The 26,256-nt window shown below is 44.9% G+C and overlaps 2 protein-coding genes across 2 annotated transcripts in view; one reads left to right on the top strand and one right to left on the bottom strand.

Annotated features, from left to right (window-relative positions):
- The first annotated feature begins 803 nt into the window (after window positions 1-803).
- Window positions 804-3,713, top strand: CCN1 (cellular communication network factor 1). Its single transcript, XM_042952829.1, has 5 exons — window positions 804-1,139; window positions 1,440-1,653; window positions 2,003-2,359; window positions 2,495-2,706; window positions 2,824-3,713. Exons 1-5 carry the CDS (start codon window positions 1,077-1,079, stop codon window positions 3,124-3,126), a joined length of 1,149 nt encoding a protein of 382 aa, XP_042808763.1. The 5' UTR covers window positions 804-1,076; the 3' UTR covers window positions 3,127-3,713.
- A 7,518-nt stretch (window positions 3,714-11,231) lies between these two features.
- ZNHIT6 (zinc finger HIT-type containing 6) overlaps window positions 11,232-26,256 on the bottom strand; it is a 104,794-nt gene continuing 89,769 nt past the window's right edge. The window contains exon 10 of the mRNA XM_042952470.1: window positions 11,232-11,632. Coding sequence (XP_042808404.1) covers window positions 11,616-11,632 — 17 coding nt within the window. The 3' untranslated portion in view covers window positions 11,232-11,615. The remainder of the gene's footprint in view (window positions 11,633-26,256) is intronic.

The raw sequence follows: 26,256 nt of genomic DNA on the forward strand, positions 1-26,256 counted from the left end.
AGGAAGTAGAAGTCAGCCTCCCGGAGAACTCCCTGCGTTTGTTTCCTCTCGGACTTCCAACCCAGGCAGTGGGCTGGAACTAAAGTGGGAACCTCCAAAAACAAACAAGTATGACATACCAAAAAAGGGAGGGGGGGCGGAAGGGGGAAGACCTCTGCCTGGGAATCTGCCAGACGGTGGGGGAAGCTGATTTTTCCCCCCTCTCATTCATAAATGCCACTGCGGGTATTAATTTGCAATACACTTAACTTGGCTAATAAACACCATACCAAAGCTGGGACTTGATTCGAGCATGCCTCTATGAAATCCACAAATAGACTCCTGGCTCACAGACACACTCCCCCTCCCCGTTCGCCTCTCCATAGATAACTTGACTCTCACCTTCTTTGTAAACAAGCAAACAGCTCGCTGCCTTCCCGGGTGAGGGCTTCCAAGGCTGCCCGGTCAACTCGGCATCACCAAACAAAACCACTTTTGTTCCTCCCTCCCAGGTCCTCCCACCCTCCCAGTCCAGGCAAAGTTTTGAACTCGCCCCCCCTTGCCCCTTCCACCACCATCACCACCATCACGCCAGAAAGAGCCCTCCCAATCGAAGTCATTATTTAAAGTGGAAAAAACGGTAGATTGTTTTCTAGACGGGTCCAGGACAAAAAAAAAAAAAAAAAAAAGGTGCAACGGAGCCAGGGGAGGCGCTTGGCAGCAGCCCGCGCCAACCAGCATTCCTGAGATGTTTGAGAATTCTGGAACGCGCAGACAGAGCCGACGTCACTGCAACACGCGGCGCCGCGGCCGGCCCGTATAAAAGGCGGGCTCTGGACGCTTGGGCAGACCGCGAGCGAGAGCGCCCCCGAGCAGCACCCGCGCCCTTCGCGCCTCCTCGGGAAGGACCTCAAGAGAAGGACGCTTGCAGCCCGCTCGCCGCCCCAGCCCTCGCCCTCCTGCCACCGGGCCCGCCACCCCGCCGCACGGACCGGAGCCTGTCCTGTCTCCCGGATCCACGCACCAGACCTCGACTGCTGCGCACCCGTGTATCGGCGTCTTTGCTTCCGCGCTCGTCCGGACTCCTGCGCGCCACAATGAGCTCCCGCACCGCCAGGACGCTCGCCTTCACCGTCACCCTTCTCCACTTGGCCAGGCTGGTGAGTTCTTTTGCCTCCGCTTCCCCATCCGCTCTTCCAGGCCCTTCCCCTTTCCCCAGATTGCTCCCCGCAGAGAAAACTAAACTGAAAGGTTCGGGGGCGTTTCGGGTTAGCTCTTTCTTCAAGCCCCCCTGGAGACGCGTCGGGGGGCCTGCTGGCAGCCGCAGCCGCCAAGGGTGGCCGGGTTGGACGGGATCAGAGACCCCCTGCGGACAGGGTCGGAGGAACCCTCCCTTCTCTGGGCTCGTCCGCTAACCGCGCCGAGTCTCACGCGTGCCTTGTCCCCCCACCCCCCTCCAGGCGCTCTCCACCTGCCCTACCGCCTGCCACTGCCCCCAGGAGGCGCCCAAGTGCGCCCCGGGAGTCGGGCTGGTCCGGGACGGCTGCGGCTGCTGTAAGGTCTGCGCCAAGCAGCTCAACGAGGACTGCAGCAAAATGCAGCCCTGCGACCACACCAAGGGGCTGGAATGCAATTTCGGCGCCAGTTCCACCGCTCCGAAGGGGATCTGCAGAGGTAAGATGCTTGTGGTTTGGCCCCTTTAAAAAAATAATAGTCCCCGTAGTCCAGAAGTTTAGTAATTTTGAGACCATGTATGGTGATGCTTTGTTGTTGGTAGCTTGGCAGAAAGGCACATGATTTCAGCAGTCTGGAATGCAATTCAGTGTGTCTGGGCCCAACGAAAAGCGCATACGGAAAAGTGATTCCTGACTAACTTATTGTTCTGGTCTGGAGTCCCCGAGGAATTGTAGGGAACTTTACCATAAATTGAATTTAACAGCAGAAAATATGTATGAGTTTCAGGCCGTGGTTGGGAATCTTAACTTTATCCTCTTTTCCCTTTCTCTTTCGGTGCTCTTTGCAGCTCAATCAGAGGGCAGACCCTGTGAATATAACTCCAGAATCTACCAGAATGGGGAAAGTTTCCAGCCCAACTGTAAACATCAGTGCACATGTATCGACGGCGCTGTGGGCTGCATTCCTCTGTGTCCCCAAGAACTCTCTCTCCCCAACTTGGGCTGTCCCAACCCCCGGCTAGTCAAAGTTACCGGGCAGTGCTGTGAGGAGTGGGTCTGTGATGAGGATGGTGCCAAGGACCCCGCGGACGACCGGGATGGCCTCCTGGGCAAGGGGCTGGCATTTGATGCCTCGGAGGTGGAGTTAACCAGGAACAATGAATTAATTGCGGTTGGAAAAGGCGGCTCCCTGAAGCGGCTCCCAGGTAAGTTGAGACTCAGCCTGAAAGACCTTGTACTGAAATACATTCATTCCTAGTTTGAAGCTTTGTAGAAACGACTCCTTGAGTCTGTTGGTGTCATTATGCCTCTGAGAAATTTTCCCTCTTGTTTGTCTCTAGCGTTTGGAATGGAACCTCGAATCCTATACAACCCTTCTTTACATGGCCAGAAATGTATCGTTCAAACAACTTCATGGTCCCAGTGCTCCAAGACCTGTGGAACTGGTATCTCCACACGAGTTACCAATGACAACCTTGAATGCCGCCTGGTGAAGGAAACCCGGATTTGTGAAGTGCGGCCTTGTGGACAGCAGATGTACAGCAGCCTGAAAGTAAGTTCCGGTGGTGCTTGTTGGAGACTGTTGCCTGGCAGCTGGGCGAGATGTGACCCTCTCTTCCAAGACAGAGAAACACTGTTCCTAACTCTCCTTCTTTCCTCTTTCTTACAGAAGGGCAAGAAATGCAGCAAGACCAAGAAATCCCCCGAACCAGTCAGGTTTACTTATGCTGGATGTTCGAGTGTGAAGAAATACCGGCCCAAGTATTGCGGCTCGTGCGTGGACGGCCGCTGCTGCACGCCCCAGCAGACCAGGACTGTGAAGATGCGCTTCCGTTGCGAAGATGGGGAGACGTTTTCCAAGAACGTCATGATGATCCAGTCCTGCAAGTGCAACTACAACTGTCCACATGCCAACGAGGCGGTGTTTCCCTTCTACAGGCTGTTCAATGACATTCACAAATTTAGGGACTAAATGCCACCTGGGTTTCCAGCGCGAGGGTGAACAAACGAGGGGGGAGAAGAGTGCCAGAATCACAGAGATATGGGTGGGGGCGGTGGGGGTGAGGGACTCATTGTAGAAGGGATGCATTGCTCATTCTTGAGTAGTATTAAGGTATTTTGAAACTGCCAGGTGTGCTGGTGCAGATGGACGGACACTAATGCAGCCACGATGGGAGAATACTTCGCTTCATAATATTGGAGCCCACGTTACTGCTTCATTTTGGAGCTTGTGCTGTTGATGACGTTCTGTTTTCTGTTTGTAAATTATTTGGTAAGCATATTTTTCTCTAGGCTTTTTTTCCTTTTGGTTCTACAATTGTTAAAAAAAAAAAAAAAGATTAGTTGATCAGTTAAAGTCTTCATCTTTTGAAAGAAGTAAATGGGAGGGGGTGCCATCCCTTCCTGAAGGGGACACTCTGTGAGTGACCGTGAGAGGCAGCTATCTGCACTCTAAACTGCAAACAGAAATCAGGTGTTTTAAGACTGAATGTTTTTATTTATCTAAATGTAGCTTTTGGGGAGGGAAGGGAAATGTAATACTGGAATAATTTGTAAATGATTTTAATTTTATATTCAGTGAAAAGAATTTATTTATGGAATTAATCATTTAATAAAGAAATATTTACCTAATATCTGAGTGTGTGGTATTCGATATTTTCAGAGACTATCCAAAGTCATTGGCAAAAGCTTAGCGTATTATGCATTCTTTCAATTATTCAACCAGGACTACTTGAGTGCCTACTTTGTGCCAGGAACTGTTCTAGGAGCTTGGGATAAGAGCAGGGAGCTAACCTACAAAAAGAAGACAATGACTGCTTTTATCTTCAGTTGAGAAAAATCTCTGCATGTAAAGTAATCTGTTTTTAAAACATGTTGAACACTTAGGCATCCTAGGAAGCACAAGGAATCTGAAGCTAAATTTGTGATTTAAATAGTAATGCTTTATGGGGCGCCTGGGTGGCTCAGTTGGATAAGCATCCGACTTGGGCTCAGGTCATGATCTCATGGTTCCTGGGTTTGAGCCCCGCGTTGGGCTCTGTGCTGGCAGCTCAGAGCCTGGATCCTGCTTCTGATTCTGTGTATCCCTCTCTGTCTCTCTGTCCCTCTCCCGCTCATACTCTCTCTCTCTCAAAAATAAATAAACATTAAAAAAATTAAAAAAAAATAATAATGCTTTATTTTCATAAGAATTCAAAGCCTAAGGGTCTCCATCACTCCATCATTGTAAGGTGGGTATAGTAGGGTCATTTATCATTTTAATTACTAGGCTATTATGCTTGTCACCTTGGAAGAAGAGAGGAACTTGAATGAAACAGTCCATAACCCAGGCTGCCCATATCTAAATTCATGGGCAAGATTAAGTCTGGTTGGATAATGTGTTATAGAAGGTCACTTGTTTATAACTTTATATTTTCCCAATATTGTTCTGAAAGCATAGGAGAACTACCGAAAGATCCACTCTTAGTTGGGAGCAGAAAAAAAGTCTTGGAGTCTATAGGAGTCAGTTTGTTTTCACTGAATGAGCTTGAAGCAATGACTTGTGTTAATCCTAATAAGCCAGTGATTAGGTAAACATGCTGTTAAATGCAAAGGAATGCAAGGAATTTCAAGTACTTTTCCAATAGCGTGAGGACCGAGCTACCCCATCCCCCCTTTCCTTTTTATAATATACGTTATGCTGCTGGAGGAGGGAGCAGTTAGATAGAGTTGGCTATCCAGAAGGTCAAAGGCTAGATGCAGAGCATTCCTAAAAGAAAAGGACCTCAATCTTAGGTCTAGGAGAGGTTGAGAAGGCTGCGTCAATGTTTGTGAAAATGCTGGTAGCCTGTTTTAGAAGAATCTACCTCTTTAGAAAGCACTGACAATAAACCTTTTATAGAGAAGTTTTCCTTTCATCGACGCTCTTGGCTTCTGTTCAAATCCATAGTGAAATATTTCAGTCTGCACTTGGTTAAGAAAGTACTTGAATCTTTAGGTATCGAGAAAGTGCTTTAAAAGAGAAGGGGGACAACTCTTGGGATCCTGTAAAAAGGATTTTTCAAAACAGTTTAATATCAATGCCTTAATGAAGACCTACAGGAAAGCACTGCCTAAGAATCTATTTAAAAGCCTTACTGAAATGCATAAAGGTTCATAGAAATGTGACGGTAAAATGTATGGGCAAAGGCTCTTCTGATTTTGGCAATGTCTTGCCTGAAATATTACAACTTGTGCCTACCCAGTTGTCTGTTTCTTGCCCGAGGCGTTGAAATTTTAAGGTATTTGGGAACTTAAACACCACCTGTGCCTTCTCCGATGCAGTTAAACTTAACAGTGCAATGTAACACGCGAAACAATAAAAGTGTGAGGTTTTTGTGGTGCAATCTTGTTGAGCAGACATCCAAATTCACGGGAAAGATTTTCACATTCCCAGGCACCAATCCTGAGGTCTTTTCCTCCAACACTAAAGCCCAGCAAATTGCTTCTTACATAGAGATCAAGGAGTAATATTTTATAGATCCTTTAAGAGCGTAGGGATGTAATAGGTATACAAATAAGCTCAAATGCAAAACAAAACCAGACATGGGAAAATACTGGATCTCTGGGTCGTTAACCTTATTGTAGTAAATACAATAAGAGTGCTGCATAAAGTGGTAATTAGTGCTCAATTAGTGAAGACAAATAGGTACAAATTATGTCCATTTTATTTGGCTATAAAAAAAGTAAAGAAATTCAAAGTAGGTGAGAATAAAATTATGCAAATTAGAACATGGAACCTTTATCTAGGTGCAGTGTGGAGCTCTGCCTACTTCAAGTATTGAGAAAACAAAATCCAACACCAGGCATTTGCACATATGAAACAGAAGTTACATATATAAACATGCATCATAATATACATGTGCCCCTCCACATACAGTAAAGATTTGTGTTCTTCTTACTTTCCAATCCAAAAGACCCTGGTGGTCTTGAGCTGTTTTTTTTTTTTTTTTTTTTCTTTTTTAATAGAGATGTAAGAACTGAGAGTCATAGGGTGACCTCAGAATCTTAGGAATTCAGTGAATTTTAAGAAATAGTCTCTGGGACATTTAGCACCGTAAGTGGTCTCACTGTGATGATTTTCACTTAAACACATGTGTTATCCACTCCACAAAGAGATGCCACAGAGTCAAAATTAGCAAAGTATATTTTAGAGTGATTTTTCCAGTAGAGAGACTAGACTTGCTTCGTACACCGTCTTTTCTCCTGCCCTCTGGATCCTATTTGTAAGTCAGTGGAGCCACAGCAAGGGTCCAGTAGGACCACAGGACACAACAAAGCTGTGTTCTGAGCAGGGTGGCAGGTGGTGCAGGGGAAAGAATCCCAGACTGGAACTGGGAGTCTTTTAGCACCAGCTCTGCCATTAATTAACTAGGTGATTCTGGGCAAGTGTCTGGATGGATCTCTCCTGTTTTAAAATGGAACCATAGCTTCCAGCTCTTTTGTTTCCACCATAAATATTCTTTTTCATATGCTCTCTTTGGTGCACTGACTTCCGTACCTTAAAAACTTCATCTCCCCAAGCCACTGAATGTATGAAGTGAAAGCTACTTGGGTCTTTCTGTAGGCAAATGCACAATGCACTCATCTCCAGGAAGCCTTTGAAAACCGTAATGTTATTTGACCCTTCTTCCTCTCTGAAGTACTCATGGTTATAGGATGTGGCAATCCCTGGATCTCAGCCTATAGGTCCATGCTTTCATCTTCCTGCATAGCCCGATATCTGGGCCTCATTAAATCCCTGCCCTAAATAACTCATTCTTCAAAACAAGGCACATTGTGAAGCATGACAATGATGTATGTGTCCTATGGATAGGACAAATTTATTTGTAACTTAACTTTATTGGTGGTGGGCAACACTTATCCACCTAATCTTATAAAGTGCAATTCAATTAAGCAAGTACCCAGACGCATTTGTTAGTGCTTTACGACGCTCAGATATTCTGCTCACATATTTGGAATCCACCCCTTTCACATGCCCAGTGCAAACATCCAAAGCTAAGCCATCATCATCTCTTCCCTGAATTACTTAAATGACTTCACTTGTGACATACTGTATTCCCTAAAGGTGGCTGGAGTAATATCTTCCACCCCACATAATTAATCTTTGTCGCTTCTGCAATGTGACCTTACTGCATAGATGGGGTTTATTCTACCCTCTTGGATCTGGTTGGGCTCTTTGACTGCTTTAACCAATGAATATCCAGGAAGCAATGCACTGTGGTGCTAGTTCCAACTGTGGCGATGACTAGAAGCTCTTACTTCATTTCTCTTAGAAATGAGCTTCCATGTAAGAAGCACAATGATCCTGAGACCAGCAGGCTGTGAGAAGCCCATACCACACTGACAGGCCCTAGAGGATAAGAAGACATGAGGAGAAAGAGAAAGGTCAGGGAGAATCTTCATGGGCATCACAGGTGCACGAAGAAACCACCTTGGAAGTAGATCGTCCAGCTCCAGTTGCTGATGTCTTGTGAATCAGAGATAAAATAGCCGTTTGAGTCCTTCCCAGATTTCCTGACCCATAAAATAGTGAGCAGACTAACTGGTTATTTTAAGGCCCTAAGTTTTGGGTGTTGTTTGTTGGATAGCATACATAACCCAAACATCATTGGTTTCCTGCAAAGATTCATTTTCCTTATGGGAACCAGAGTGATTCTTCAAAAATGTGAATCAGAACACGTCAACCCTTGGCTTAAAAGCTCTATGGCTGCCCATTACTCTTGGAATAACACTCAACTCCCTCCTTACTAAGTACACAGGCCCTAGACCATGCCTATTTCTTCCCACTCACCCTCGCCACAATCCCACTTGCCTTTTCCTCTTTGAACTAAGCCACATCAGTGCCTCTTCAGGGCCTCTGCACTAGCTGTTCCTCTGTCTCAAATGCCCCTCTTGCCTCAATGTCCCTTAATCTACACTTCTTTTTGTCATGCAGGTCTCAGCATAAATGTTACCTTCTCAGTGACCTTCCCTTGCCACCCAGTCTAAAGTAGTTCATTACAACAAGCAGTTTTATTTTCACCATGGCCCTGAGGCCCACCAGATATTATTTATTTACTATGTCTCCCCCTTCCAGAATAGCCTCTATGAGATGAGAGATTTTTGGCTTTTTCACCACTACAAAAGCATCACTAGATACTGTGCCTGGCATAAAGCAGATGTTCATTAATTTAGATTAATGCTGTCTTAAAACTGCATTATGTAGAAGGCACCCCTCCCTTAGCACAATGTCTTCTTCCTACCTCCCCTTGGGCTTTCCCCTAGGTTGTTCCTCATTCATCCGTCCTTCTATTCATACATCCAGTCAATAGACACCTGCCTGGCACCACTATATTCCATGTACAGTGCTATGGACTAGTTGATGAAGAAGCCTGGTTTCTTCACTTTGGGGACATACATGTAAGCAAAGATGAGTTAAGGTTAGGTTCAGCTGCAAATAAAAAGCTAAATAAAAAATGGCTTAAATAACACAAAGGTTTATTCCTCTGTCATGTGAAAAATCCAGGTAGGCTGTACAGGGCTGATGTGATGCCCTAAGTTTTCGGGGACCAAAGCTTCTGCTATCTTGTTCACCATGTGTGGCCTCCGTTCCCCAATTCACCTCACCTAGCTGCAAGGAAGGCTAGGAAGTGTAGTTCCTATCCTGGGTTGCCACGTCCCCAGCTAAAAATCAGAGATCCTATTACTACAGAGGGGAGAACTAGTAGTCTATACCACATAGCACAAAATACATTATAAGAAGAATAGGGCACAGAGGATGGTTGAGGGGAAAGCTACCAACTCTCTGAAGCTGGGATGAGAGAGGTTTCTTGGAGGAGTGGTCATCTCAGTAGTTTCTTCAAAGATGCATAGGTCAGAAACTATTCAAAGGCCTTGGTGCTTGAGTTGGAAATTTCTGAAATAACCAGTGATACCTTTCTCATCTCAGCCATTAAGAGAAGTCAAAGACACCCACACTACCTGGGTTCAGAGTCTTACAGATCATTAGTGTTTGAAACAGCTTATATTCTTACTTTGGGTTCAGACGTATCATGAAGAGGTTATCCATATTAATGTTCTCCAGAGAAACAGAACCAATAGGATACATGTATATGTGTGTGCACGCACACACACACGCATCAAGAGAAAGAGAGATTTATTTTAAGAAATTGGCTCATGCGATTATGGGGGCTGACAAGTCCAAAATCCTTAGGGGAAGCCAGCAGACTGGAAACTCAGGTAAAAGTTAAATCCATAGGTCAGGCCAGGCAGGCTGGAAACAAGGCAGGGTTTCTATTGTGCAGTCTTGAGGCCAGATTCCTTCTTCTTTGGGAAACCTCAGTGTTTTGTCTTAAGGCTTTCAACTAATTAGATGAGGCCCACCCACATAATGAAGGGTAATATGCTTTATTCAAAGTCAATCACATCTTTAAAATACCATTACAGCAACATTGAGACTGGTGTTTGACCAAACAAATGGGCATCATAGCCTAGCCAAGACGACACAGAAAATTAGCCATCATAGTACCTGTGTAGTAGACCCTTTTGGGGGCAAGAAGCTCATGTCCACTCTCTAAAATGGAATGAATGGGGCGCCTGGGTGGCTCAGTTGGTTAAGCAGCCGACTTCAGCTCAGGTCATGATCTCACAGTTCATGAGTTCGAGCCCCGCGTCAGGCTCTGTGCTGACAGTTCGGAGCCTGGAGCCTGCTTCAGATTCTGTGTCTCCCTCTCTCTCTGTTCCTCCCCCACTCGCACTCTCTCTCTCAAAAATAAATAAAGATTAAAAAATAAATAAATAAAATGGAATGAATTTGAGCAGAGTCAGAAAAGGTAAAAGCTTTGCTAGTTATACCCAAGACGTTCCCAGGCCTGTCGTGCTTATGCATGAGTGGGGAAGGGCTCCAGCATTTGTTTGACATCAATCAGATTTGTGGGCTTCTCAGAAACGCTCCTGGTACACTGACCGCAAGGTCCTTCCGGAACTGGCAGGATCTACTTTAGTCAAGATGGCTGCAGGGTGGGGGAGTGGAGAGAGATCCTGATAAGACCTCTAGAGAAAAGCTTTCTGTAAATCTGTCTGGATACAGCAGGACACAATCCATCACTTGCACACACCCCGAGAGAGACAAAGAGCACTCCTTCTTCTGGCCCTTCGTGCAAATCCTCACTGTAGCACTGACACCACTATATTGTGACTCGTTCTTTAACTGCTCCCATGAGATTTTAAGCTCCTTGAAGGGTTTTGGTCAATGAATGAGTACCAACTAAGAATAAATTGGAAGGAGTATGAGAACTGTGTTCTAACATCTCCAGATCTTCGTGGAGAAGAGAAAGCAAGTTTGTTCTAAATCGCCCCAGGGCAGAATTCCCAAGCTGGTGGCTGGGGCAGGATTGGGCCAATAGACAACGTTTTGTTCAACTGGCACAGGGTTTATAAAAACTGAGCTTTGTTGCCAATATTTGAAAGCTGAGAAGTTTTTTTTAAGAAGTCCAAACTTCTGGCTTCTTTTGAAAAATTCGTAGATCTGCAGCAGTGGACTACAGTCTCTACATGGCAGCTTCTGCATGGTGAGAGCAGTGCTACAGCTTCCTCGGAACGTGTGCTCTGCTGTTCACCAGCACAGACTGAGGAGAAGAGACACGTATGTGTACGAGTGCGGTTGGGGGAGGTGAAGGGCGGGGAAGAGACGATCTTTAAAAAACACAGGTTCTTTCTTTACTGGCACAACCCAGAATACTACTTGGAAGTGCTTAGAAAAGTAATGTTTAGCACGGGAACCATGTTATAAGCACAGGAAAAATAGAGGCCACGTCATTCATTTCAGATGGCCATGGGGCTATAAACATGCCGTCACTTCCCAGCTTCCTTCTACGGCAACGGTCTGTGTATTTTTGAGTAGAAGTATACCCATTCCACGTAAAATATCATGTCACATTTTCCCACCGACACCGGATGAGTTGATCAGAGATATAGCCTGCATCCCGAACCTCTGCTGAATTTAACCAGCCATTTTTGTAGTGACCAAAGAGCCTTCCAAGGGGAATCACAACCCATAGCCAGGATTTTGCTCTAGAATTTTTTTTTTTTAATGACTCAAAGTCCTTCCTTCAAGTGCTGTCACATAAATAATACTCATTTTTCAGAGACATTCAATAAACTCCAGAGAGACTGAGAACTTGTCTAAGTAGTTATAGTTAGCTAGCCAGTAGCAGAGTGGAAGGCGGACCTCAGAGGATTTATTCTTCAGGCTTATCTCTGACAGGGGCATTTGGACACAGGAAAGCACTTGGGTTACAGGGAAGCTGGTGCTGGTTCTTTGGTGTCAACGTGGCTCCTGGGAAGACTTGGGCCAATGGATTTTCTATAGGTGAGTCAGGATCGTCAGCATCCCGCTGCAAGGATGACGCCCTTCTCCAGCAAACAGAGAATGATTCAGCATGTAAAAATTTGGATCTTCTGTTAAGGAGATTTGCTAGCTAAAAAAAAACAAAACAAAAACAAAAAACAAAAAACAAAACGTTGCTCATTCATGGAGAGAGTTTAAATTCTGGGCTCATGAGCAAAACTTGAGAGAGGTCCTTCCTATATTCCAAATTAGTTTGTTCTTGGAAAGGAGCCTATGTCTTTAATTGACTTCTTGCATTCAGAATGATACTTAGCTATTTACAGTGTTCTCTTTAATGTCTGGGTTTTTTTCTTAACAAAAGGAAGGCATACTTATGCAAGAACATTGTAAGAAATACAGACTGTCAAAAACGAAGGTCCCTAGGAAACATTCCCCTTTACACACATGCACGTGCACCCACGCACATGCATACACACATACTTTTAAGTGCATGATGTGTATTATTCACAGATTTGGGGGAGTGACTAACTTGCATTTATTAATATTATTATTATGAACAAAAAAGATTAGACTATATATAGAGCTTTACATTTACTATACCTTGAAAGTCAATTAATGTTGATATATGCAGTTCTCCCAAAATCGCTATAATTGCTTTATAGATTTTCCTTGTATTATTGATAAGCCACAATCTATTTATTCATTTATTTATTTAAGTTTATTTATTTTGAGAGAGAGAGAGAGAGAGAGAGAGAGAGCCAGCATAAGCAGGGAGGGGCAGAGAAAGGGAGAGAGAGAATCCCAAGCAGGCTCCACGCTGACAGTGTGGAGCCGGACACAGGGCTGGATCCCAAGAGCCGTGAGATCATTACCTGAGTGGAAATCAAGAGTCAGATGCTAGGGGGCGCCTGGTTGTCTCTGTAGGTTGCGCAACCGACTTGGGCTCAGGTCATGATCTCATGGTTTGTGGGTTCAAGCCCCGTGTCAGGCTCTGTGCTGACAGCTCAGAGCCTGGAGCCTGCTTTGGATTCTGTGTCTCCCTCTCTCTCTACCTCTCCCCTGCTGGTGCTGTCTCTCAAAAATAAATAAATGTAAAAAAAAAAAAAAAAAAAAAAAAGAGTCAGATGCTTAACCGACTGAGCCACTCAGGCGCCCCTGGTGTGCCATAATTCATTTTCAAGTTTTCTCTCTCTCATTTGACCAGGAAAGGAAATCCCCTGTTGCCATTCTAACCTGAGGGATTGCATCAGGACTGGCTTCAGCCAACTTGAGTCTCATTCCCTTATCAGTGATAGGTCCTAATTGGTGATCCTCAAGGAGAAATCCTGTGGGGGTAGGGAAAGGTTCTGAGAAAAGGGCCTTTGATAATAAAAAGAGACTGGGAGAGGAAATGCCTTTCGTCTTTCCTGGGCATAACTTGTCTCCAGCCCAGGCAGGAGGCATCACTGACACACTGAAGATGACAAAGCAGAAAGGTGAAAAGCCCCTGAGTCTCTAAAGAGATCACTAAGCTGCTGAATCACCCAGCGCTGGGCTCACCTGAAATGCAGACCTCTTGCTTGGTGTGATGATAAACCTCCTACTGTTTAAGCTGGTTCTGTTAAGCCAAATGTTACTTACAGCTAAAAGCATCCTAACTGATGATTTTATACTTGGCCCTTTTTGATGTCCGTAAGTTTTATAAATAATGTAGCAATAACCATTTCCAAAGGAGAAGAAAGTACTTTTAGATGTGAATGAATAAACCAACAAACAAATATTTGGCAGGAATATAACTCAGTTATTAACATTCACTGGGGTGCCTGGGTGGCTCAGTCGGTTAAGCCACTGACTTCGGCTCAGGTCATGATCTCGCGGTCCGCAGGTTCGAGCCCTGCGTCGGGCTCTGTGCTGACAGCTCAGAGCCTGGAGCCTGTTTCGAATTCTGTGTCTCCCTCTCTCTCTGACCCTCCCCCGTTCATGCTCTGTCTCTCTCTGTCTCAAAAATAAATAAACGTTAAAAAAAATTAAAAACAAAAACAAAAACATCCACTTGATTGGCTATGGGTCAGCTAGACACGGGTAACAAAAAGGAAATAATGACACAGGGTCCCTGGTCTCAAGGGTAGCACATCTAGCAGAGATAGTAATATATACAAGTAATTCTAGTGCACTGTAACTGTGCCAGAAACTTAGGAATATGAGAGTTCAGAGGGTAGTCAGAAAAAGCTTCACAGAGGACACAGTATCTGAACAGAGTTTTGAAGGATGAATAGAAGGCTGTTTGGAATTACGTCCCAAGTTGAAAAATACCGAAGTATTCAAAGCCTACGAATACTATGAGTCAGCAAATGTACAGCCTCAGACAAGACCTGAGCACTAAAAGCCATTTTGCATCTTCACTTTTGCACTTGTGGCTGAGAAGAGGAAAAGCAGCCCTCAGTAGGGACCTACAGGAGACCTGTCCTGGTGATGGGGACACGCCTGTCCCTTCCATGGGTGTTACCTTTGGAAATCCCCCACCCGCACAGTAGCTGCCAGCCTGCACAGGGTGAGGTAGCACTGACATCACCAGATATGAGCTGGAAACGGTGAAGTGCACCATACCCCCAGGAGACAAAAGCGGTCTGCTTCCCCACACAACAGCCTCCATATGACAGGATAACCTCAGGCTGACAGGACCTAGCCTGGGCCTGACCCACCAGTGGGTCACCCAAGGCAGCCCCAGTGACTACTTGGACCCGGTGGCAAAGGCAAAAAGCCCAGAGAGAAGCGACCTGGAAAACTTGGTTACTGCCATCTGATGCTCTTGTGTTTGTGCCACAGGTCAGATTCCGGTAGGAGGCAGTCCCTTAATGGCTTCCGGTTCCTCCTAGAATAATGCTCATCCTTACCACTAGCTGCGCAGTCTTCTTGTCCAGGATTTTAAAGGCTGTGGTAATGTGACATGCAAGCAAAAGGCCACAGGGACAGCTCCATGCTGGCTCCATAACCTCATCTATTCCTCCGGACACGAAAGAACTGTCATAATTGCACTCACAATCAAAGTGAATGTCGAGAAAAGGCATTAACAGCCAGGAGTCCTCACATTCTGTATAGGCAAGTGTGAGTAAGTAATTCATGGTCTTTCTGTGCTGCATCAATGAATTAGAGGATTTGGATTTTTTTATTATGTCGATGGCGTTTGGTCTAAAGCATGCTGGGTATTTGCATATGCACCAAGGGACTTCTTGAACCACCCCCCCCCCCCACCCCATGCAGTCATCTTCCTTGTCATCTCCCTAGAAGCTGTACATTCTCTACAATCTCAAAAGAAACTAGGTCTCTTGGCATGTTGTGGGAACACAGCTATTGAAATAAATGGAACATGGCAAGTGTACAGGGCCAGCAACAGGAGCCACTGCTTTTTTTTTTTTTTTTTTTTGGGGGGTGAGGAATGGTGACGCCAAAAAAAGAAAGGGAAGAAATCCCCTGTAACATTAGATAGACTGTAAGAAACTGTTCTGAATTTGGGCCAAAAAATCAAGATTAGCAGTCACACTGAAGTGTTTTTGTATTGCATTTTTGGCCTCAGTAACAGAAATTCATTCATTGACCTATATCTGCACACACACTTATATCTGTCTGTTGCACACACACACACACAGCCTTGTGGTTTATAATTCCTGTTTTGTTATAGGTCAGGTGTCGTGGTGGGTCCCGGAGGGTACAGTTCACTAAGGACTTGCATCTACGAATCACGGGATCAAGAAGAGTGTCCTCATTCCTCAAGGGCTGCTACTAACACCTGTCTCTGCTACTTTGCTCCTCTGGTTTTCCTGCGACCTGCATGCAAGGGAATCGGGGCTAGGCTGCTACACACACCTGATTCCCAGAATGGAGGGAGGGCAAGCCCACTCCAGCCCAGCTTCCCTGGAGAACCATGGAAAAGGGGCATTATTTTAAACTTATGATATTCATTCTCTGCAAAGGGAAATCCACGAGGTATACTCACACAGGGGCCCAATTTTATTCTTCAACTATCAAACTCCACTTGGAGTCCTGTGGTATTAAACCATTACTTAGCGCTTTCACGTACCCTATATCATCTAAGACATGGATGACTGCAAGACACAACATCATTTTACATACCTCTAAGAAAAACCCAGCCAATTATGGCCAACTATGTCACAGTTGCATGGTTGCAGTAAAATGTATCTTGATTACAGAGCTGTTAAAGGGTAAAAATATGTACATTCTAGAATCGATGATATCCAAGGGCTTGTCTAACTAGCCTTAGTTCTAGTGTAGTGTGTGAGTTCTCAGTGGGCAGGAACACATCTTTCTTCAAGATTTGTTTAAATGTTTATTTATTTGAGAGAGAGAGAGGGAGAGTGGGGGCAGGTCAAAGAGAGAAGGGGAGAGAGGATCTGAAGTAGGCTCTGTGCTGACAGCAGACAGCACGACGCGGGGCTCAAACTCAAGAACTGCAAGATCATGACCTGAGCCAGAGTCAGACGCTTAACTGACTGAGCCACCCACGTGCCCCAACAGGAACACATCTTATAGTCCTTCTCTACTTTGCTGTGTCTAGCACAGTGTCATGCACATAGAAAGTGCACAATAAACTTGATAATAAATGAATGATGATAATGAATGAATGAATGAATGAATGAATGAATGAATTGACTAGCTGAGACAAATTCTATGTCCCCCTTACAGCATTCAGTCAGCCCACTTGAATAGAGGTAAGAAGGTCCAGATTGGGTCTGCTTCTTCCTATTACACCCAACTTTGGAAACAGTCAGACTCAACGAGCAGACGTGGAGGGGGAGCCTTTAGCACTTACAGCACTTACTTAAGATCCGATCACCTTAAGCCCTGGTCAAGGAGCTGCTGGCCAGACACGCTGTGACGCCAGGCTCCTTGGGGACCTATTTATGTTTCTCCTGAAAACCGGTGTGTAATATCAAACTTCTGAAAATAAAATCACAGTTTAAGTGGACTATGGGAGCTGGCTATTTAGAGGAGCCTGCTGGCAAGTTCTCTCTTGTAAAGTCAATAACCAGCCCAGATTTATCTATTTTATGACTTTGTATTTTTCTGTATCGCGTTCCCGTAGAGCAAGGCACACCCTTATATTGAGTTTCCCCACAGTAGAGTCTTTGTGCTGGGTCAGTAGCTCGAAGCGTTTTTGCTACAACGGGCCTCTTTCCCTTGAGGGTTCCTGGTCTGCTCGGGCGGTCCCAGTTAGACCAATCCCCTCCCCCAGAGGCCAGGGCTTCGCTGCAGTGGATGGAGCAAATGGAAATCACATTTTCCTTTGTTTTGTTTACTTTAGAATGAAGTTACTTCTGACCAGAGAGTTGCATTCCAACTTTAGAGACATGGGTCACAATGATAACACAGGCATGAACCCTGCACAGAACACAGCACATGTGAGCATGCCACATGTGTGCAGAGGGAGAGGAATGGGCTTCATACCTTCGACCCCTGTGTACTAAGCATCTGAGACATTCCAGGTTCTGTGTTACTTCTTTCGGGGAACAAAGAGATGAACAAGATGCAGCCCCTGGCCTCATGGTCTAGTTACAGTAAGCTGTGCTGAAAAACAATGCAGGTGTGAGGCTGCCTCAGCCTCAGAGAGTTGGAGAAGGTTTTACGTGGAGTACAATCTGGAAGTCAGGTCTTGGTAGAAAAGGGGAAGGGAAAAAAAAATTAAAAAAAAAAACAAAAAAGAAAAGGGGAAGGGAGAAAGGGCAAGCTGAGTAGTGAGAACAGCACGTGCAAAGGCACGGGTGTGCAAGACCGTGGGAACCGAAGAAACTGTCGGTCAGAGGGCACTCTGCAAGTATCTCCTTTTATTCCCATCCAAAGCCAGTGACACTAAGGTGAAAGACATCCCTGGACTGGATCCATAATCGCAAGGCCTCCAGGCAATCCTAAACTTGACTTCCCACATCTCCTGTTTCCCACAGACCTATGAACCTCTAGTCCCAGTGCTGTTGGTGCCACAGGGCCCACAGGACCCACCGATGGGAAATCGGACCCACATTCTTGAAAAGACCATCTCCTCTACAGTTTTGTAGGCTAAACGGTGGGAGAAGCAGGAGAGAGCCAGTTAGGTTCTTCAATGGTGGTTCTGGAACGAGGCTGTACTACCCAGTCAGAAATGCCAGATGGCTTCCTTATACTTGCTTAGTTCTCTTCACTTGTACATCCTAAACTGTCACATGCTTGCGCAATCTGCAGGCTCATATTTGCCTGACCTGCTCCTCTGAGTCTCCCCCCAGGGTGTGATAAATAATCCCCGGAAAACACAAGTTCTCATAATCCCTTCAAAGTGGTGAGAGACATCAGAGGCAGCGGCTATGGGTTTCTGAGGCTTGAATTCTCACATTCCTAATCTCTGGGCACAGTCTCCTGTCATCGCTGGCGGACAATTCTCCCCCTCCTTAATGGTGGGCATGTACCATCTGTTTTACTTAATACTATTCAGTCAGACTAAAAATGACAGAACTCCAGAGGTGAACTGGGGGACCCTACACTTGGGAGCGACTTGGAGGTTCCTGGCTCCACCTACCCCCAGAACCCTTTCCCCACATCCTTGGCAAGGAGTGACCCATGCTTTTCTCACTCACAGAGGTGGTATCCGCTCTGCCTCCTTCTGTAGTTCATGCTCCAGAAGTGGGAGCTGTTCTTCTGAATACTAATGTGAAATCCTTTTCCCTATAACTTTTAGTAACGGTTAATGGTTGTCCTCCTGGCAGTCCTAGGAATGAATGTGGTCCTCTTCTACACGTCATATTTAGGTCCTCTCAATTATGTGCTCCATCCCTACCTGCATTCCCAGCCTTTCTTTTCTTCTATTTGTTCCTTTGTTTGTTTTTTGTTTTTCCCTTAAACATTTACAGTGGGTACCATTATTCCTCACATGGTCTAATCTTCGGGCCTTCATTCTCTAGTTGCTTGCTTCCAGATACACTTGAGTTTGTCAAGATTCCTCTAAAAAGGGGATATTGGTGGATTCACAGAGCCCTCTAGATCTCTCCTGAGTGCCAAGGCCAGGAAGCCTATCAGCTCCCTTCAGGAATCTAAGTGCACTTTTATTCACAAATCCACTTTCCCTACTAAATAGTGAGCACTTCTTCCCTAGCCTTTCCAGCCTCCAGCACAAGTGCAGACAAGTTTCAGAATCCGAGAGACAACATGAAATAGGAGAATTGGGTCTTCACTTGCTTAGTATCCCCACACACCAGCGCAGAGCCTGGTAACCAGGCTGTAATAACTGTATGGTCCATCAGCCGATTCACTGGTTTAATGAAAGCAGGCTAAGCTTGCATTTAATTTCTAGGCAGTATGTCAACACTTATTAATATAATAATTTTTAACTGACATCTTAAGGTCTCTTCAGATGACCTTCTGTAAGGATAACCCACCACTTCTACTTGTGTTACTGCCTTTCCTTAATGTAAATTTAGGCTTTGGCATTTGTATAACCCTTCCAAAATTTGATGGCTTAAAACAACAAGGACTTATTTGTCACAATTTTGTTTGTTGGCTAGGTGTAGCTGGGTGGTTATTCATGCAGTGACTCACTGAGCCAGGAGCTTGGGTGGGGGCTGAAACGTCCAAGATGGGCTCTCATCTTGTGGCTTCCCCATTGTTCAGTTGTTTAGACTGAGCTTCCTTACAGTCAAACAGTTGGCTTCTAAGAGGAGATGTTCCAAGAGGATGGTCCTGATGTGCAAGCACCTATTAAGCCCACTAGTACTTCAGACTCACTAATGTCGCACTGGCCAAAACAAGTCACATGGTCAAACCCAGAGTCAATGTGGGAGAGAACTGCACCTCCTTGGGTACCAGGAGGTGATTCACTGGGGGCCACCAGTGAATCCGTAGTCTTACAGTCTATTATATTTATCCTTATTAAGTTTCATTGTTACACTTTTGAGAGGGAGTTCTTTTTTTTTCATGGCTTTACAAATTCGGACTTTTTCTGGATACAGGCAATGAGGAGGAGGAGGAAGAGGAGGACACATCATTTATTGTCTATTGTGTGCCAGGTTATTCTTTACAAATTTATGATTCCCGAAAAACAGCCCAAGGACAGAATTATTATTTTCATTTTAGAGATAAGGAAAATGAGGTTCAGAGAATCTCAATAACTTCCTCAAGGTTTCACATTTAATTGAAGATAAAATTTCAAGGTAGGTTTCTAATTCCGAAGCATGTGTTTTCTTTTGTTGTTGTTGTTGCCGTTTTTTTTTTTTTTTTTTTTTTTTACCACTGTACGATGCTGTTTCTCAAAGTCTGCACTTTTGACTCAGTGAAATATATAATTCCCTGCAAAAAATGATTTTCAAATTCTAATAAAGAACCCAAGAAGTCAGAAAATGCAAAATAACTTTTCTTTCTCTAGAGTTCCTTAAATGTTTAAATCTCATTTTGTCCCAGAGTATTTCGGTGTCTACACACACACACACACACACACACACACACACACACACACACACATATTCCCCTGAGAATTGAAGGAGCCCTAAAGTGCCGATCATACGGTAAGGCTGGGATGTTTAAATATCTGAATGAAGGTTTTGATAAGATTCTATATACATGGTTATAAGGCAGGGTTCCTACACAAGAAAGCTGAGATTGAACTTGAAGTCAATCTTAACCCCATCCATACTGTCTGAACTGGCCTCCAAGTAGAGAACTATGCTTTTTTCTTTATCTACTCTGGTAAATTATTAAAGGGCTCTTCTGCCCAAGGGGAGATCATTAACTACCTGGGAGGTTGTGGAAGGCATCTGGCAGGTGCAGCAAGGAGAACCAGGGCAGCTCCAGTGAGGATGCAGAGGTGGGCTTCCTGAGGCAGCTTCCGCTGGTCAGCCAGAATGAGGGAAAGACCACCATGGGGGCAGGAGGAGATGGGGATGGGCCAGTGGGCAAGAAAGGAGGCAAGAATGGGATGGGGAAGAGGACCTCCCTTGTCTAGCTTGCAAATGGATTTTAAACTCATTAGGTAATAAAGATCCCATTTGCTTGATTGAAAATGTGCCATATGTACCTGCATTTGCCCACACTTTTTCCTTCCTCTCATGGAGAGTGCAACTATGAGGTGACAGCCTCGTTAATTGCAAAAATAGAGGCTGGGGCAAGTGCCAGATTGGTCACTGGAGAAATGTTTATGTAGATGACACAGAAGAGCAGAAGTGGCTGGGAATCATAGGACCTCAGCTAACCTCTTTACCAGCCCAATCTCCTCATGTCACAGCTGAGGTGAGACTTCTAAGACAGGGCTTTTCCCTTGGCATTGGTGCTGTTGCCAATCTCCGTAGGTTTAATGAATGTTGTGGGGAAACAGTTGAAAGCACTTCTCCCAAGGAATCAGGGACTAGAGCATCTAAATCTTGGCCTTTAGGCCAAGGACTCACAGCCTACTTAGTTTGATGCTCTCATTCCATCCTTCAATGACTGGTCCTCTTGGAAAGGGGTGCAGCTGTTAAGGGAATTCTCGTGCCTGTGATCTACTCTCTCAGCTTTTCCATCCACAGGATGGGCTCCAGGTACAACCTTTTTACTCCTTTCCTGCTCAAAAGATCTTGGAAGGCTCATCTTGAGTCATTCTCCACGACTCACTTGTGTGGTATCACTTGTGCAGCTTCTGGATGCTCTGTTCCCCCGAAACGTGCACACGAAGAAATGACCCGTCTTTTTAAAATTTTGTTTATTTAAGTTTATTTATTCATTTTGAGAGGGACAGAGAGAGTGTGCAAGTGGGGGAGGGGCACAGAGGATCCAAAGCAGGCTTATACTGATAGCAGAGAGCTGGACACAGGGCTCGAACCCACAAACCATGAGATCATGACCTGAGTCAAAGTCAGAAGCTTAACCAACTGAGCCACCCAGACACCCCCAAATCACCTTTTTTTAAATTTAGTGGATGATAGTTTGTACACCATACTAACTAGGGGGTTAAACTTGGTATGGAAAGGGATGGAAGGGAAAGATTTGTCCATGATTATTGTGCATATTTCCCACTGAGAACAAAATCAGGGGTTAAAGGTCCCTGCACTTTGGGAAGTGACCATCTGTGGGAGAGGTAGATCAAAACAAATCGTTTTAATTCATGAGGAATGTGAGGTGTGAAAGGTCACACTGCATGGTCAAGGCCAGAGATGGGACTAGAACCCACATCTCCCACCTCCCAGGACAGGACTTTTTCCTCAACTGTGGAGCTGCCACCAAGCTCAGTATGTGTGACTATGTATAGGGTAGACATGTTGAAAGCCATTTCCTCTAGGCACCAGGAGTTCGGGGCTGAGAGGTACACACAAAGCCCTGTGGAGCCAGACCGCACAGCCTCTACTTCTGCCTGGAGCAGTCAGAGGAGGCAACACATCAGCCTAGCCTTTGAGGACAAGCTGACAAGAGCTTAGGGAAAGGCATGCCAGGCAGAGGGAACAGCCTGGGCAAAAGCGAGGAGGTGCTCTGGACAGCCTTGGGCTGCTCTGGCTAATGATCTTCAGACCCACACAGTGCAGATAGGAACCAGGTGCACAGTGTCTCCCCTCACGTTCTACCATGTGGGAGGGCCTCCCAAGGATGTCCAGAGAGCTCTGCCTCAGGTTCTTATTGTCTGAGGTCACTGAGCCTCCTGAAAGTATTTTAGGAATGTGGAGGCCTGACTCACTCTCTTCCTTGAGTTCACAGTCTGAAGTTCATAAAATCGCTTTCCCCTTTAGTCATTCTTATTCAAACATCGGCCCACATGCTTCACAGATGGAGCTGGCAGGAAGAATACGGGGACAGATTTTTTGCCCAGGATGTGAAAGGAGATCAAGGGAAGATCATTCATCAAGGGCCAAGCCCCTTTGGCAAGGGCCATCTAAATGCACAGAGAATAGCCTGCTTTGTCAGAAAGTAAAGATCCTGAGCAGAAAGGAAGCCATGGGTGCTTTTGTCTCTGTGCCTCGGTTTCCTCATATGTAAACAGGGACAATAACCACACCTACTTCAGAGAGTCATGATGAAGGGCTAGATGAATTAATCCACGTAAAGTACTTAGAACACTGCCAACACACAATAGGCACTTGATAAATACCAGTTTATTATTGCTACTATTGCTCATGGTAGGCAAAGAGTGAGTTTTCAAAACAAGGTGATGGGGGACAGAGGAAGTCTTCCTGGAATAGGACTGTATGAGCTAAACCTGAAAGGAAGGCGTCTTCTCCAGTGTATAGAGTTGTCTGGATGAAGAGGACTTGGGACATGATAGACATACAGTGGAAGGGCAGTGCCAAGACTTGGAAGAGAAGGAACTCAAGTGTTGCACCTGGCCAGATGCCAAAGACAAAGTTTCAACTACAGTACTTCTCCAGGATGGAAACGGGTATCAAAATGCAGAGAATAAACAGTGGACAGAGAAGAGACATCTGCAGCATGAGCATTTGGGCATACAAATAGTCCTGTGCCAAGTTCCAAATTGGTTGTCCACCTTATTTTTCCCGCTGCCATGTAGGCAATGAAATTTATCAGCAAGGCAAGCCAAGCACAGATCAGATGCTCTGTTTTCCTCTTTCCTGATTCCAGTTCCATCTAGAGGACTGAAAACGTCAGGAGACTTCCAGATAAAAACTCCCACCAACACTGCCTGGGAGCTGGAACACATCACCAGTTGCCTTGATTCAAAGAGTTGAGTCCAAGCAGTCTTTCCATTGCTGGAATTCTGTCTGCACCAGGTGAACCTCTTTCTGTCTTTCAGAACACTCTTCAGGGAAACGCTCACTCTCACTTTTTTTTTTTTAAGTTTATTTTTATTTATTTTCAGAGGGAGAGAGAGAGAGAAAGCGAAGGGGGGGGGGGCAGGGAGAGAGGGAGACAGAATTCCAGGCATGCTCTGTGCTATCAGCACAGAGCCCGACTCGAGGTTCAAACTCATGAACTGTGAGATCATGACCTGAGCTGAAGTCAAGAGTCTCATGCATAACTGACTGAACCACCCAGGCACCCCAGGGAACTCTCACTCCTGCCCAACTTCAATAAGGCACTGGGCCCCCGAGTGAGCCACAGGGAAGGAAAGCACTCAGCCCTGTGAGACCTTGAGGATGTCTGGCCAGCACGGTGCTTGATTTCTTCCTTCTACTTCAGCCTGTCAGTCCTCCTCTTTGCCTCTCCTCTTCCACTCAGTTGGAAAAGGCAGGCACCTGCCTCCGTGTGAGTCTGTCACTGCTGTGACCACAAGGTAAGAATCCTCCATGAATTTGGAAGCCTTTTTTTTTTTTTTGAAGTAAAAATACTCCCAATGGAAGAGATGATTCAAGGATTTCACTGAAAGGCACTGAAGAATAGTATTCCCTGTTCAAAGAAAAAGATGGCTGAATAGATAAGAGAAGGCCACGTCTGCCCTATTTTCAGACCAATGAGCAGATACAAATTACATGACTCTCTCATTTCATGAAAAGAAACTGGAGAGTTGAGACGAGGTGATTCTTGAAAGAAGAAAGGTTATTAGATTCCTTACTATTAATCATTAAAATTTCTTAATTTTTTATTAACCAGCTTTAAAAAAATAATAAAATACATGCTTATGGCAAATAATTCAGTGTAGAAGGAAATGAGGTGAAAAGTACAATTCCTTTTCTCCACTCCACACCCTCCTCCCCATACCTTCCTGAGACCCACTCCTCAGCAGAAACCACTCTTAACAGTTTAATCCCCATTTTTCCAGAATTTTCTATGTGCATTCCAATCTCCTCTCATACTACTTTCCACCTTATACAAGAGGCCTTCAAACTTGGGATCTTGTGATAGTCTACTTCCCCCTTGTCAGTTAAGCTCTTCTAGTCTTTGGAAAGCTGGCTCCTTCAGTATTCTGCTAATGTCTGCTCAGAATTGTCACCTACCCAGAGAGATTTCCTGTGACCTCTCTAGTTAAACAGGAATCCTGTCACCACCACCATCCTGCCCCAACAGTCTATGCTCACCACTGTCTACCCAACCCTTAGCACAATGAAGGTATTTGAAAGATATGTGATGGATGCAAGCAGGCACGTTAGGGGCACCTGTGTGCGAACGTACAGATTGTTCCCCAAAATATAAACGGGATGGTAGGCATAACACAGAGAATCCTGCCACAAATGATGATGATGATAATAATAACATTTCTTAAGCACTTATGTCGCAAGGACTATTCTAAGCTTTTTACATGTATTCTTTCACGTGGTTCTTACAACCACCCCATAAGATAGGCACTAATGCTATCTCAGAATAGGAAACTAAGAGATGGAGCCACAGGGAGGTAACTTCTTAAGGTCACACAGCTTGCAAATGACTGAGTCAGCACATATAAATTTACCTTCATTTAAAAATGACTGTTTAGCCTTAATTAATATATTTTTCAATTTTAATACACACAACATAGAATTTACCGTTTTGGCCATTTTAAAAAGGTCTATTTATTTATTTTGAAAGTAAGAGAGAGCACCAGTCGGGGAGGGGCAGAGAGGGGGAGAGACAGAGAATCCCAAGCAGGCTCCATGCTGACAGCGCAGGGCCCGACTCGGGGCTCGATCCCATGAACCGTAAGATCATGACCTGAGCCAAAACCAACACTCAGATGCTTAACCGACTGAGCCACCCAAGTGCCCCCAGTCATTTTTAAGTATACAGTTCAGTTGCATTAAGTACATTCACCTTCTTGTGCAACCGCCACCACCATCCATCTCCAGAACTTTTTTTCATCTTCCCAAACCGAAACTCTGGACCCATTAAACAAAAACTCTTCATCCCCTCCTCCTTCCAGCCCCTGGCAACCACCATTCTATTTTCTGTCTCTATGAATTGGATTACTCTAAAGTTCCTCATTTCAGTGAAATCATACAGCACGTGTAACTTCTGTGGCTTATTTCACTTAGCATAATGGCTTCTTTAATTAATATTTTAATGAGTAATTTTCAACTCTATTTTAATGTTATACTCATACTCATTGTGTACAAAAAGGCACAAAAAGACATGGAGTAAAAAGCAAATTCTCCTCCTACGTCTGTCTCCAGGCACCACAGGGCAGCCGCTCTTCCCAGTATCCTTCCAAACACAATTATGCCTACATGCATTTTGTACACCATGAATAGCATATTCTACATATTGCTGTTTTGCGTATTTCCCACTTAACTATATACCTTAGAGATAGTTTCACGTCACTGTACATAGACATGTTTCTTAGTAAATTCTGTTTATTGAAATATAATGTACATACACAAAAGTGTATATACTGTAAGCTTACAGCTGGATAAATTTTTACAAACTGAGCACACCTGGATAACTAGCACCCTGATCAAGAAATGGAACATTACCAGTTCCCTGGAAATCCTTCTCCGGCTCCTTTCCAGACACTACTCATCCCCTCACCAAGGGTATCCGCTTTTCTGGGTTCTAAACAGACTAGGTTCATCTGTTTATGGAGGTTTTATGAAAAGCATCAGACTGCACATACTCTTGTGTCTGGCTCATTCCATGCCCCCTTATGTTGGTGAGACTCATCCATGTCACTGAACTGCAGCTGATACGGAACAATATCCTTGAATAAGTTAAAGGCCTGCTGCTGCTGCCGAGACGGTCCCCGCTGCTTGGAGGTCTTGTGTGTGGAATGCACAGTCTCTCTAGCTCTCCCTTACGACCCTTGAATTCCTCTCGGTGGCTTTGTAAATGCCTTAAAGAGTCCGCAGCTAGCCAAAATTCACCTCCAGCTGAAGAAGTGATGAAAACCAGCAGCCTCGTGTCGAGGTCTGTGCA

The sequence above is a fragment of the Panthera leo genome, chromosome C1 (genome assembly GCF_018350215.1).
Source record: "Panthera leo isolate Ple1 chromosome C1, P.leo_Ple1_pat1.1, whole genome shotgun sequence".
NCBI classification, from domain to species: domain Eukaryota; kingdom Metazoa; phylum Chordata; class Mammalia; order Carnivora; family Felidae; genus Panthera; species Panthera leo.

Bases quoted from the DNA above. Each gene is read 5' to 3' on its own strand.
- CCN1 (XM_042952829.1), top strand. From the start codon at position 1,077: ATGAGCTCCCGCACCGCCAGGACGCTCGCCTTCACCGTCACCCTTCTC. The intron at 1,140-1,439 runs GTGAGTTCTTTT...ACCCCCCTCCAG, and splicing joins TTCTCCACTTGGCCAGGCTG to GCGCTCTCCACCTGCCCTAC. The intron at 2,360-2,494 runs GTAAGTTGAGAC...GTTTGTCTCTAG, and splicing joins CTCCCTGAAGCGGCTCCCAG to CGTTTGGAATGGAACCTCGA.